The sequence below is a fragment of the Periophthalmus magnuspinnatus genome, chromosome 19 (assembly GCF_009829125.3).
Source record: "Periophthalmus magnuspinnatus isolate fPerMag1 chromosome 19, fPerMag1.2.pri, whole genome shotgun sequence".
Taxonomy (NCBI): Eukaryota; Metazoa; Chordata; class Actinopteri; order Gobiiformes; family Gobiidae; genus Periophthalmus; species Periophthalmus magnuspinnatus.
This window is the reverse complement of record NC_047144.1, coordinates 6725350-6739086: the sequence shown is the minus strand read 5'-3', so window position 1 is coordinate 6739086 and position 13737 is coordinate 6725350. Positions and strand designations below refer to the sequence as shown.

General features: G+C 40.3%; 1 protein-coding gene across 4 annotated transcripts; it reads right to left on the bottom strand.

Moving 5' to 3' along the window:
- Positions 1-458: 458 nt before the first annotated feature.
- On the bottom strand, positions 459-11036 carry si:ch211-234p6.5 (pleckstrin homology domain-containing family A member 4). Of its 4 annotated transcripts, none has more exons than XM_055229863.1 (24): positions 10564-11036; positions 8453-8522; positions 8275-8373; positions 8136-8208; positions 7952-8052; positions 7715-7833; positions 7397-7609; positions 7021-7324; positions 6842-6901; positions 6541-6687; positions 6136-6195; positions 5991-6071; positions 5730-5882; positions 5558-5656; positions 5369-5477; positions 5207-5280; positions 5035-5118; positions 4712-4799; positions 3740-3795; positions 3264-3398; positions 2806-3081; positions 2606-2730; positions 2191-2297; positions 459-2111 (listed from the first exon to the last, which is right to left on the bottom strand). In XM_055229863.1, exons 2-24 carry the CDS (start codon positions 8519-8521, stop codon positions 1111-1113), a joined length of 3633 nt encoding a protein of 1210 aa, XP_055085838.1. In that variant the 5' UTR covers position 8522; positions 10564-11036; the 3' UTR covers positions 459-1110. The 4 variants fall into 4 exon arrangements, with proteins under 4 accessions (XP_055085838.1, XP_055085839.1, XP_055085840.1 ...); XM_055229864.1 differs by lacking the exon at positions 10564-11036 and adding an exon at positions 8942-9147 and having other exon boundaries at positions 1021-2111; XM_055229867.1 differs by having other exon boundaries at positions 2023-2111; positions 2191-2292.
- Between the last annotated feature and the right edge of the window lie 2701 nt (positions 11037-13737).

The following is a 13737-nucleotide window of genomic DNA, read 5'->3' as shown; positions in this document are numbered from 1 at the left end:
AACATAACCCATTCATATTCTTGCATTAACATTATAGTTGTCGTATGCTTAGAAGTGGTCATTTACATAGTTATTATCATGCATTAACATGTCAAACATGTAAACAATTTAATTTGAGCGAGACTGCAATTAATATGCATGTGGGTATTGGTTTCTCATCTGCAGATATAACTCAGGTAGTGCAGGAGGGCAAGCCAACATAAGGTGGTGCTGTCTTTGAGCGAGAGAGGGCCTGGGAAGGGATGATGTAATGTGTTCTCAGACAATGATGTCATCGACTCAGACACGGCGAGGATTTAAAGTGACAAAGGCCTTGTGTTTTTTGTATCGAATATAGTCAGAAAGCAGTACTCCATCACCCATGGGACCTTCACACAGTGAAGTCCAGAGTATGTGTGTACATGAAAAGACTGACTATGTAAACACATTGTAAGTCAGAACAAACCAGCAGCATTTTTGCATCACTCAACAGGTTTATTGATGAATGACAAGTTACAAAACACAAAGTTTTGTTTTTCCATAAATCACCATTTAACATTTACACATTTTACTTTATATAAGATTCAAACAATACAAGGAATGAGAAGGTTAATTACAAGTAAGACAGTGCACAAGTTTTCTCTGCATATAAATATTATTTAAGACTCTCTCAGTTTTTACCTCAATATTATGGAAATGTTGCAACTTTTTACGTATAATCTCCTCAGTTACTCTTTGTTCTTGTGCGATTTTAGAAACCAACTTTACACCAGTTGGAGTGAAAAGGATTTGCTCATCATACTTGGTACTTTGATGATGCCAGCTTTAGTGAGCACTGTTTGGAGAAGCAAACAGGAACAATCATGTCCAATCATGTACTGCTGAAATGGGACCAGTGGATGAGACCAGATCATTTCTAAATAACTATGAGAAACTATGAGACTAGAGGCTACGCTGACAGATGTACCTTATAGAAGTGCTTTCACAAATGGATAGGTTCAGTTATGTTTATATATCTAATACATTTGATTATCCATTTGTATTAATTATCTTCTTCACAATAGATATAAAGTTAACGTTAATGATCCCACAGAACCCATAATAAAGTACAAAAGTAACCATTACCTTATTTTACAAACTGGTCCTCAGCACGGTCACTCTGGTCTTTCCAAAAGAGCCATTACGATTCAAACTGCCACTGTTTAAGTGTTCAGCTTGGCCCTCACAGTTGCTGCTCTCACGGTTAGTATCACATAAACTCTTGCTTTTTCTGAGCTCTCCAACTTTATCCTCATTTACCTGCTGTTCCTGGTCACCACTTGAATCTTTACTCGTCTGTGTATACTCTTCCGCTTCTATGTTGTTATTCTCACTGTCTGGAACCTGGCCGTCTTGTCTTGAAAAGTTATTTTGCACATTTTCTTCACGATCGGCTCCTTCTTTTATCTTACAATTTGTGGCTTGTACGGAATTTTGTTCATTCCATTGCTGATCAGATATCTGTGCTCTTTCCCCATCTTCGGTGATCAACAGCTCCTCTGTTATAGTCTGCATATTTGAACTCCCATCATTCCTTGTAATGTCTGAATCTGAAATACTTATGTCACACGCAATCTTATAAAACAGTGAATGGTTTTGCTTCATCTTCTCCAAGCTTTCACTGACTTCTGGAGACATCTGGCTGGATTCTTCCAAACCTGCCCCTTGGTGGTCCACATCTGTCAGCGCCTCCTCCTCGTGTGGCGTCTGTGTCTCTGAGATCTGCAGCGGTATAACGCCCTGCCACTGGCTCGTAGAGAGGAACCACTGGGCTCTCACATCACTGGATGAAAAATTACTTTCATTATCATCGGTGGCTGTGTCTTCAAGCTTCTGCTCCTCTTTGTTTTTGCTACACATAAAGTCCTCGCTTCCATTTTTCGGGTAGACAGTCATAGATGAGATATGATATGGTGAGGCTGGTCGTCTGATTTTGGACTTGGCGACTCCCCTTCGTCCGCTGTAATCTTTGAGATGTGTTTTGGTCCCACAAGGACTTTTGCTTTTGCTAAGATCCACTTCACCTGTGTCCTGACTTGGAGTTGCTTCTTTGGAACACTTGCCACTTTTGGTTTTATCGTCTAGATCACGTCCTGAAACAGTTACAAGTTATTCTCAGACAAAGGCTTTATTATTAAAATGAGAATATCAGATTACAAACTGTACAGGTACCTTTTGTTTGCCGCTGCTTCTTTGTACTTTCATGGTTCCCCTGGGAAGCTCCCTGGCCCTCTCTCCACAGAGTTGGAAGTTGATTGGAGGAACTCTCTCTGACTGCACTGATAGATTGAAAGATAGAAAATCAACCAATCCAAGTAAACTTTGCCAAAAGTATGGAAACTTTTCAGACGGCCTTTTTTATTATTTTACTATACAGTATATGGATGTTTATTTGATGTCCAACTTACAATAGAAACGATTAAGATGGTGGCAAAATGGGCATAACTTTCACTTAGAAGGTACATTTTAAAAAAAAAAAATTTTAAATCACTAAATTAGACACATTAAAGATGACCAGCTCCTATGATTAAACTTAGTTGCCAACAAGTAATAAAATAAAATAACAGGAAGAACAGAAAGGCTCCACCTTCGTATAACTCTCTCCCGAATGCGCTCCACTCGTCTTAGTTTAGCTTCCCGCTGCTCAGGGGTGAGGCAGAGGTCGGGGTGCGCTTCCAGGGTCAAAAGGGCACTGCCTCGCTCCTCCTGTTCCTATTGCAGAAGATATTAAATCAGTGCTCAACCAGATCAGTCTCCTAACCGTTAAACCTGGCAGTTCATATGTACCCTGTGTTCTGGAGCTCTGATTTCACCCCCTCCCTGCTCTTGGTTTGTTGGATGCTCTAGCTCCAGCGTTGAGGGTCTGACTGCTTCCTGGTGTTGCTGCCTGCTTGTCTTTCTCAGCGAGAGCTCCCTGGTGTCTTCAGTGAGCTCTGGCTGGACTTGTTCTGGTAATGGTACGTCTAGTTCAGGCGGGGGGTCTTCCACAGATACTTTCCTAGCCACAAGCGATGACGGTAGGATAGCTGTGACCACCCGTGTGACTCGTAAAGGAAAAGGGGCCTGGGAAAGTGTGAATATAATGTTCAATTCAGCTGAAGATGCATGTACACGTGAGTAGTTGAACTGTACATGATTGCAACTAGGGCTTAGACATGACTGATTCTCGACCTCGATTAAAATGTGATTAATTGCACATCCCTAATTGCAACCATTTTGAAACTATTACAATGATAATTTTCTACCTCTCCAGGCGTCTCTGAAGTTTGAGGCTGGTTTTGGACACTTGTCATGAAACTTTGTGGCTTCTTTTTAGTTATCACTTTCTGCTTGTTCCTCCTCATCCTGTCAATTTGCTCCTCTTCACTCATCCTAATATTCTGAGAAAAAAATAATTAGTAATGTGTCAGTCTTGCATCACAGAATTATGAACACTGAATAATTCTTTACTAAAACAGAAACGTGGCTGCTCAATAGGGTCGGAATAAACATATGTGTGTCCAATATGTCTAAAAGTGTTTCCTATTATCTGCTCCTATTCAGTAGTGTATAATGTGAGCTTGTCTGAGTGTGAAAAAGAGGACTGTGTGATAACAGCAAGAACACTACCGCCCCCTACTGTGCGTAAAACATACTACAACATGCCCTAATTGTGAAACGAAGAAGGATTTTGGCCAAACAATGAGTAAATAAAGGAGATCAGCAACAAAAAGCTTCATACCTTAGTTGAATGGTTGTTGGTGTCTGGTGTGGTACACTTTGAAGAGGTATTGGAGTCTAAGAAATCATTTAGTAAAAAAAAAAAAAAGAGAGAGAGAGAGAGCCAGTGGAACAGGATGTACAGAATTATATTTTTACATGAAGCATATTGGTTATATCTTATAATAACCATCGCCTTAGTTAGTCTCAATAAAGTATAAAGAAAACATAATTAATAATGAATAAATAGTTTATAAAATACATCAGGCTTAGTAAGTATTAATTAAAGTAATAGTATGTAATTTTCTGGAGGTGGAAAGTCTACATGATTCCAAGTTGCCATACTTTGGAATATTCTCGATGGAAATAGATATGTTTTATACCATACTGTGGAATATTATAGTGAAAGGAGCAACAATTCCATGGAAACAAGCAGGAGACAATCCTCCAGGCCAAATAAGAGGTTTGTGGAGGTGCAAGTCCACACGCAGTAAGGATGTTTTGTTTTCACGACAAACATACACACCCATAATGAAAAAACACTATTTTATTCTATTGTATTTTTTGGCAAACTTACATACGCCTCCCTAGGGAGGTGTTCTGGGCATGTCCCACCGGGAGGAGGCCCCGGGGAAGACCCAGGACACGCTGGAGGGACTATGTCTCTCGACTGGCCTGGGAACGCCTTGGGATCCCATCGGAGGAGCTGGAGGACGTGTCTGGGGTGAGGGAAGTTTGGGAATCCCTGCTTAGACTACTGCCCCTGCGACCCGGCCCCGGATAAGCGGAAGAAAATGGATGGATGGATGGACTTACATACCATGACTGTAAGGGGTTAGGAGTATTTTTTAAGAAGTTACTAAGCTTGAATCATTCTTAAACTATTTTTTTCATTATTAATTAAGTCTTTCTTCATGCTTTATTAATTCTAATTGGTGCAGGTATAATAGTGTTACAAGAATATTTATTATTTTTAGTGTTCTGAGGCACTGACCGGGTGAATCAGTGTGGGAATTCACATTGAGCAGATCAGGCTGGCTGCTTCCTTGTCTTTGTGCGGGTTCATTGTGGTTGTAAACTCCCTGTAACCCAAACGTTGGTCAGATTAAGTATTTTCACATGGTACAGACAGAGCCCTCAGCACTTTGTGGTCAGAATAAGCTGAGAACTTGTGCAAAGGACCACAGTGTACTGTTAGGTCTAAAGTGAGAGGAAATAGTTGTGGGTTGTGCACAAGACTGACCCAAGATTACTGACCCAATGTTGAACTTGAATACACATATTTCTGTATTTTTTTGTGTTTGTAATATGTCGTACCTCATAGGGATGCTCAGTCCAGCCCTTATCCTGGCCCAGTTCCTGGGGTAATGGTGGCCGCGCAGGAGGCTCTTGATCAACGTCCTAAACGACAACGTTTAAATTTCAAACTATGAAATTACACATTAATTTGTTATTTGGACAAATGAGTGATAGAAGACATGAGGCTTACCATTGGCAACCCAGTCTGCAGTCTATCAGTCGGAGGCATAGGAGAGCCCGGGTGAGCTGATGTTGGCTGGAACACTAATAAAGAGACAGATGAGATGAAGTAACTGGTTGATTACAATGTGTGATGTGTATGTAAATGTTGTGTCAATGACATTAGACTGACTGTGATGCCTTTGTACTCCCAGAAGAAAGCGGAAGTGTTCTCTGTTGGTTTTGAGCCCTGACAAAATGTCCTCCATCATCCACAACTCTCTTTGTGCATGAGACTGTTCCTGATGGGAGGCACAAGAACATATATGTCATTACCCAGTATATACAAACATAGAGCATTTGAAAGTATTTTAACACAAACCTCTGGCACTCCAAAGTTGCAGATATGCTGAAGATGTGAGCGGATTACAGACAGTTCACTCTCCATTCTCTCATACTGGCTCCACACTTTCTCCATTTCCTACAATATCAGCAAACCCATAGCACTAAGTAACCTGTTTTGTGTCACATTTTGACCATGTAATGTTACGCACCAGAGATACATCACACATTCTTGCTCGGATCGTGACCAAGTCTTCCTGAAGCAAAGCCTTCTGAGTTATTACTTCCTCGTATACCTGGGGCCCCTGACTCTTCCACTCCTCCAGCTGTAGTCGTGACACTTCTAAAGCACAGTGGACACTGTCCTGTAAAACAACACCAGTATTTAAACTTCAGAAGAACAGTATGCAACTGAGCACCAGAATAAACTCAACCTAACGTCACAAACAGAGCGTGACCACAAAATGGCTGACCTTATCTATTTGTAGCTGGGCTAGCTCCATTGACAAAGACTGTAGCAGCTTGTCACATCCACACAGCCGTGTCAACACAACCTGAAGACAGGACATAAAAGTGATGCAATGTAACATTCAGAACATATTCATAGTCAACACTTACATCAGCATCACTTTCCAGAGGTCTGATTGGCTGGCACTCCCTCAGCTCAGGCTTAGTGGGCTGAAAACAATAACAGAACAAAAACATTACATGATGTCATCAAATTAGTAACTGTCAAAAGTCGTGTCCAGTTTATCTACTGTAAAAACAAGAAAATCTGCATATCTGTTTTAACCATCAGCTGTTGTGTGGCCTGGGTGGCTCATGGCACTGTATGAGCTTAAGAGCTGCATTAGCTCAAATGACAATGACAAACAAAATCATCACATTATATCAAAGCACCAACACTTCAACAACAACAACAAAAAGTTCTGAAAAAACATAATAACATATACAGTATAGATATACGCATGGAGACATGGACAGGCAGCAGACTGCACAGAGAACGCAGAGCAGAGCATGTACCATGGCTGGCGGCAGCACACACACAGATAAATGGTTGCGGTGGTGGTGGTGATGGTGGTGGTGATGTTGTGGTTGCGAAACATGTGCAGCTCTGGAGGATGGGGGCAAAGGAGGCAGTAAGTCTGCATTTGCCCCTGTGGAGTAGCTCTAAAGGCAGAAACAGCATTTATGTAACTAAGAGGAGTAAAAAGGCAACCCCTTAACTAAATCTACATGCATATAAATTATAACGACTGCGTGCCACTTGTAACAATTGCAATTGTTTTACTGTATGCTGATGATTCCATTGTTACATGCTTACCTTTCCCAAAGGTCTTCTTCCATTTGGGACAGAATGGACTGATCCATATGTTGTCATAGGCTGTAATGGCACAAGAATGGAGGAAAATTTAAGAAACGTAAAATATGCTAAGACATTTTAGAATGTTTTACACAAACTTAAGAGGTGCCTTTTAGTTTCAGTATCATTTCATTGCACACCTTTTGCCATCTCTCTGTCACTGGTGTAGTAGGAGTGGATTTGAACTCCAGCTTTGGTGAAGCAGGAGCATAGAAGAGCGTGTGAGGGAGAATGGCCGGATCATCCTGAGGTCGGATGTCGACCCGACCTACTGGTGTGTGGGGTCTGGATCCCAGCTGCGCCCTGGAGGGTAAGCTTGTCCCCATGATGTCTGCCGGGCCGTGGAGACTGTTCTCCACTGGGACATAGATCACAGAGTCAGCCTGGACTGTTGCTGGTCTGCGGCTGCAGCGAAGCTGAGGGCTGGGAGTACGAGCTGTAGGGCTATGCAAAGAGGCAGAGTGTTGACATTTTATACATCATTAAAGACTGTCAAAGAGGTGTCCAGTCATCAACCTGCAGTTTCTGTGTCGTACACTCCTCCTTCCCCTCTGCTCCGAGTGCGATGCTCCCATTCGACCTCCACTCAGCTGACTGGGTTCACTCAGGGTTCGGGTGACGTGACGGTGGGTCTGTGGAGGGCCCTCTCCATCTGATGGGGACTGGGGCATGTCTACAGACTCACTGCTGCCCCCCATGTGAGTGAAATCCTGGTAACTGGAGCAACGTCTGAAACAGCATTAAAGCTAATTTAGATTCAAATGTATTAATAAAGATATTTTATGCACATGTTACTGTATAAGTTTGTACACACTGGGTTGCATAGCTGTGTACCTGTTCATTGTGCTGCCTGGCTCCATGGCTGCAGACTGAGTGAGGGCTCGGACCCAGCCCAGCATGTCCTCCTGTGTGTCAGCACTGAAGAAATAGGAGCGCATGCCCTGGTGCACCACCTAGTTTAGAAATAGTGACATTTTGTTTGTTTATGTCTTGATTATCTGCCTTGTCTTTGTCTATGTATGTCAGTATTATGGTTAGAAACAGCATTTTAAAATACAAAGGAAGATTTACCTTGAAGGTGAATTTCCTGTTCTTACATTCTCGTGGTGTGCAAAAGAGTATTTTATAGCTGGGGAGTGGGATACTGCCCAAAACCGATTCTTCTCTGCTGTCTAAAATATCAATAGCTTTGTATTCATTCATATGAAGGAAATCAAAATGCAACTGTAATAGTAATGTGAGGTTCATGCTGTACCTTTGTAGTAAAAGAGACAATAGTCAGAGAGGACAAACCATCTCCTCTTCCACAGCTTTAGACCTGAGCTATCCTATGAGGAAAAGATATGTCTTTTGTTTACTTTACATGTGCACATGTGCTATTAAATCAAAAGTACCTTCTTATAAAGCCATCCTCTGATCACCACAGGACAGTTGGGGTCTCTTTTGGCAGAATGGCATCTTTTACCAAATGTTTGCACTTTTCCGTTGCTGTCCTGTTGAATAACAAAATTATCAAATTAATAATTCATACTCTAATTGATAATTCATATTTTTTTGTAAAATTCAACCAACCCTTCTGACTGGGAAGTAGGAAATGGTGGCTACACTAGACGCTTGGCTGATTCGATCCTGGTCTTCCATTCTTTGAAGAGAAAGTTTTTTTTTCACTGTCAAACAATTGCCAAAGCAGTTAGATACATCTCACACATTATTACACACAAATTAACTGTCTACTATAAACTATAAAAGTATGATTACTTGTAGAATGTGGTAGGAAAAGTAGAAATGCAGAGAATATTCAAAATATGCCACTCCCTTTGTAGTATTACTACTACTATAAACCTATAGTGAAATCTAAGGCCTACAAGAGGTACATGGTGTTCTAACCATGCAACTGAGATACAAATAAGTATACTTTATTTATTACTCCTCTTACTGCTATTTTTATCTACATAGAAAGTAACATGCAAACGTGTAAAAAAGTCCATACATAGAAATGTAACTACAAACCAGTGATCACATAAACTGTAGAAGCTAGTTGTAAATATAGCTAGGCCTTACCGGTCTGACTTGAACCTTGGCTTCTCTGTGTAAGTGAAGTTAACTGTTCAGTAAGTGTTACCAAGTAACTTTACTCTGAAGTAATCCACATTTCCAAATAGCTGCTTTTTCCCCTTCCCAACACTTTCTATAATTTCTACAAAGGGTTTGTTTTGCTACTGTCCTGCTTCAGCTTTAGGAACCATGCTATCCTGTGCTATAAACAGGCTGAGCGCATCCCTGCTGCCCCAAACTGACAGGTGACAGCTGCGTCGCCATGGTGGCAGGGCGGGGCCAAGAAAGTGTGTGTGTGAAAACCAATATGGGAGCAACGGGAAGGGCTGTATGTGACATGATGAGATTTATAATGTTTCCTGTAGCTATAAAATCAAAAAGATGTACAAATTAAATAAGCAGAGTTAAGATAAGCTGAGGTATGTTAAGATGAAGTGATGAAGTGGTTTATTGAGTGTGAGGCTTGAGCTAAAGGAACATATGGCCTGCCAAAGAATTTAGCAGCATATGTGGTGCAGTGTCACATGTTTGTACACCTGCACCTCCAATACTCACTTGCAATAGTGCAGTGAAATTTCAGATTTTATTTAGAGAATGACAAAATTTGGAAATATTGGGAACATCTATTTCAGAATTTAAATTTAATTAAACTGACGATATTGTATTATTTTCAATAATAAATTCAATATTAAATTAATTGAAAAATACTTGGATAGTGAAGAATGAGTGTTTTTTTCTCACACCATGTCACATTTTAGAGTTTGTGTATTGTGGTCCCTAGTCTGAGAAAAGGCCCTTAGTTCATTGTCTGTTTACATTGACACTGTACAGTTATTGTTTTGCCTCACGCTGTAATCAGATGAAGATGTGAATACATCAATGGCCTAACTCTGATGTTTTACATACACTCGTGGGTGACCCAGACTTGCAGACATGCACAGTCTTTGTTAGCATCCACCACAGTCCCATAAACCACACAATCAGCGCTTTGTGAGTGAAGATAACAGAGACAGCATCCTCACAGCCGCTGCAGTAAAGTGGGCGTTGTGAAATATTTCAAAAATCTCCTTCTAATCAGTGACTTTGGGGAGGAGTGGAATTAAAATGCTAAAGAGCGAAGAAGGGAGGACAAACAGCGGGTCTGTGCACCACACAGAGTGGGCTTTGTGGCACCTATAAGGTCTGCATCATGCGGATCATCAAGTATGTTCAATGTATCGAGACTTCTGCAAATTTGGTAATTTGATTTTAAAACATAATTCACGTATTTCATGTTTAAATAAAGACATCATATTTGGCAAACTTTTTGCTGAGTGACTAAAACTGAAATTTTGTGTAATTAATATACTTTTCAAAAGTATTAAAAATCAACACATTTATGCAATATTTAGTCTGGTTTCTTGTATTGTTTGGTTATATGTGTAAAACTGTGCAGCTGAAGTAATATGATTACTGTTTGTTTAGGTGATATTGTCATAAAATATACATAAAAAAACAACAACATTTATATCAAAAGTGCTAATTAAGTGAGTTTCAATACAGCTAAAAGTACAATACAATTTTTTTAACAGTTGGCAAAAACAAATCAGGCTAAAAATAATCATAGTGAAGATGCCATATTGCTGTACCTGACTAATGGTGCCCTCCTGTTGGGGGTGGTATCAGGCTGCAACGCTTGGCACCGCTCCACTCAGCATCTTTCCAACTGCACACCAAAGGCTCCTAAAACCATGGACTCGTCCTCAGTGGTTCCTCTGGTCTCTTCTGAGGATCAGGACTGATCTCTGCCGCTTTCTCACAGCCACTATCCCTCACAACGCCCGCATCTCTGCACACAGAGCTCCTTCTTCCTCCTCCAGTGGCCCTCCCTCTCACCCGGCCCCTGACATCTTCTCCCCTTTTATCCCCAGTCCACTCATGCTTATCAAATGTGCTGTATAATACGTCCACAAATTATAACACAGAATGTAAGCAAAGAAGTATAAAAGTAATAAGTATAAGTCCTGGCTACAGAATCACTTTTGTCACTTCTGTTCCTGGTTCTGCAACTCCAAATGGATATCCCGTCGATGAAAGGATTAGAAACACACTATGTATTATGCCAAAACAGGTTGTCTAGACGTAAAGGACCCCACTAAAGCTCTTACAAAATCACAGTTGACACACTCAATCAGGAATTATGTGTCTAATGTGTAATCAAGAAAGCTGCAGAAAAACAAAAACAAAAAAAACAAACCAACAAAACAAATCCACAAAAATACAATTCTTAAGTCTTGAAAATAGATAATTTTAGGCCTCAGGAGAGTTGGCACAAGAGTGAAAAAGTGTCAGTATTTTAAGTGCTTTTGATAAGCTAGAAGTGCATGATAAGAAGCAGGAGTAACAGCTCACGCATCATACATTATAAAACAAACAAAACATAGCTGTGGCTACTTTGCAGAAAAAAGGTCAGACAAGAAAAGTTGGAGTTACCTATTAAAAAAACTAATATATATATATATATATATATATATATATATATATATATATATATATATATATATATATATATATATATATATATATATATATATATATATATATATATATATGTGTGTGTGTGTGTGTGTGTGTGTGTGTGGGGGGGGTGTGTGTGTGTGTGTGTGTGTGTGTGTGTGTGAAAAATTACGATATGTAAATAAAAAAACAAAACATTGCATTTTTCATTCACTCCCCACACACACTCTCTGGTGACATGCATGAGACAGAAATACCACTCACAAAACCCATTCATACAAACAGAATCAAGGTGAGTGAAGTGTCAGTGAAGAGTGAAACACACATGAGAGAATGCACTGGTTGGAGCTGCAGGGTTCAAACAACCAACCATTGATTTTTAATATTTTAGTATTGCCAATATTATAACTGCAGATCAGGCATCAGATAAGCTCTTCACTGCTAACAATGCTATTTTAAAATTAGCCACTCACGTGTCCAGCTCATTTATTTGAGATAGGGTCATGACCCTAAACCCGAAGTTGTCCCATTCTCACAGAGGCCGATGAGAGAAACTGCAAAGCTTTATGGGCTTCACTTTTAGTCCACGCAGAATCAGCCTGTTGACTGACAGGTGCACAGTTACTTAAGTTCTCTTGTTACAGTGCACAAGTATGACAGTGAGGAGGCTTATGGGATTTGGGAGCTCTTTGGCTAATAATTTCCAAAGAAAACAAACAAAGAAATGCAGGAAATTAAGGCTCAATCACTTAATATTCTTTGTCACATTTTGTATTATGTTACAAAAATATTACAGCAGCTGTCGCTCCATGCATTTTAAGTAAAAATTTAATAGATTAGATCATTCCTAAAGTCTTGGTTCAAAGATCACAGAGCACATATCATTTATGTGGTTGTAATATAGTAGTGCCCCCGAGGGCCCTGTACCCATTTTTGGAGCCACTGAATTAAATGTTACAGTATATGTAACTCTACACTAAAACAATACAGCTGTGGAAATAGGTGCATTAGTGGTTGACCTGGTAGTGAGGACGACTCACTACTATTGTTCCCCTTGCCAAATTCCTATGTGAGTATCTCAATCATTGACTCAATGAGTCCAAGTCAGACAGAAGGCAAATAAACATGCATAAAAACTGAAATAAACATGTTTAGTAAAGTGTACTGAGGCTCAATGGCAAAAAGCTTTTTGTCCAGGGTCTTTATGAGAAGGTGTTTCAAGGCGCTAGAAGAGGTTTGATGTGTATCACTACAACACCAGTAGAGGGAGCTCTTTGACCAGAATACCCCACTGAAGTAAACGCACTAATATTCAACAGTATTCAACACAATAGTCTGACATTTGACCTCACTGTAGAATGTTTATATGGACATAACACAGACTTGAATTAACAGATGTTAAACATGTGACAATATGCTTGATTTACATAGCCTACCTTTAGAAAGAAGAGGGCGCTGTTTCCTTAAAGTTACAGTATGGAACTTTCTGGAGGTGGCAGACACGTGCATAATTCCATGGAAATAGCAACTTAAAGCCATGATTCTTCTATTAGTAATGTTTTATTGTACTAAAAAACAGAAAAAAAACATGCAGCCTTACTATCTCCACAAAACAGACTTATTTGGGCTTCCTCCTGCTTGTTTCTGTACAAATGTTCCTTTGACCGGAACATTTTGCAGGATGGTGTATACGTGTCTGTTTCCATGGGATCATGCACTTGACTTTCCACCAGAAAGTTACATAGTATCACTTTAAGGCTACCTGATACTTGAACAATAATCAGTATTATGGCTGTAACATACCCAGTGCGCCCTGGCTAACACAAGTGAAAAGAAGAGGTTTTATTCTGTTTGAAGGGGACACTTCCCCTCATGACGCAGCCGTGAGCCGCAGACATGTTGAACGTGCGCCAGAAACTACACGACAGTAAATCCGCAGGGACCAATAGTGTCAGAATAAACGGGAGTCGCATATCATCAATAGGGCGTCGCAACAGCAGATGGGAATAACATCATAAGACGGTGTAATTTAGAAGCACCCTCTGAACACAAGTCATCAAGCTGTTGAACAACCGCTCACATTAGGCTCATAAATTATCCCACGCGAGAACCTGTGGATAGAAGAGCAACGCGATATGAGGTCTCCCTGTTGAGTCATGTAAGGTAACCAGCAGGAGAGAAACACAGTCAAATGCATATTAACTGTGTCCATGAATCTGCCCAGTCTTCAGTGCATCATAAATATGAGCCACCGCCTCTTCTGGCACCTTCCTCCCGCTCCGTTTGTCATGTTATATGTGTGTTAC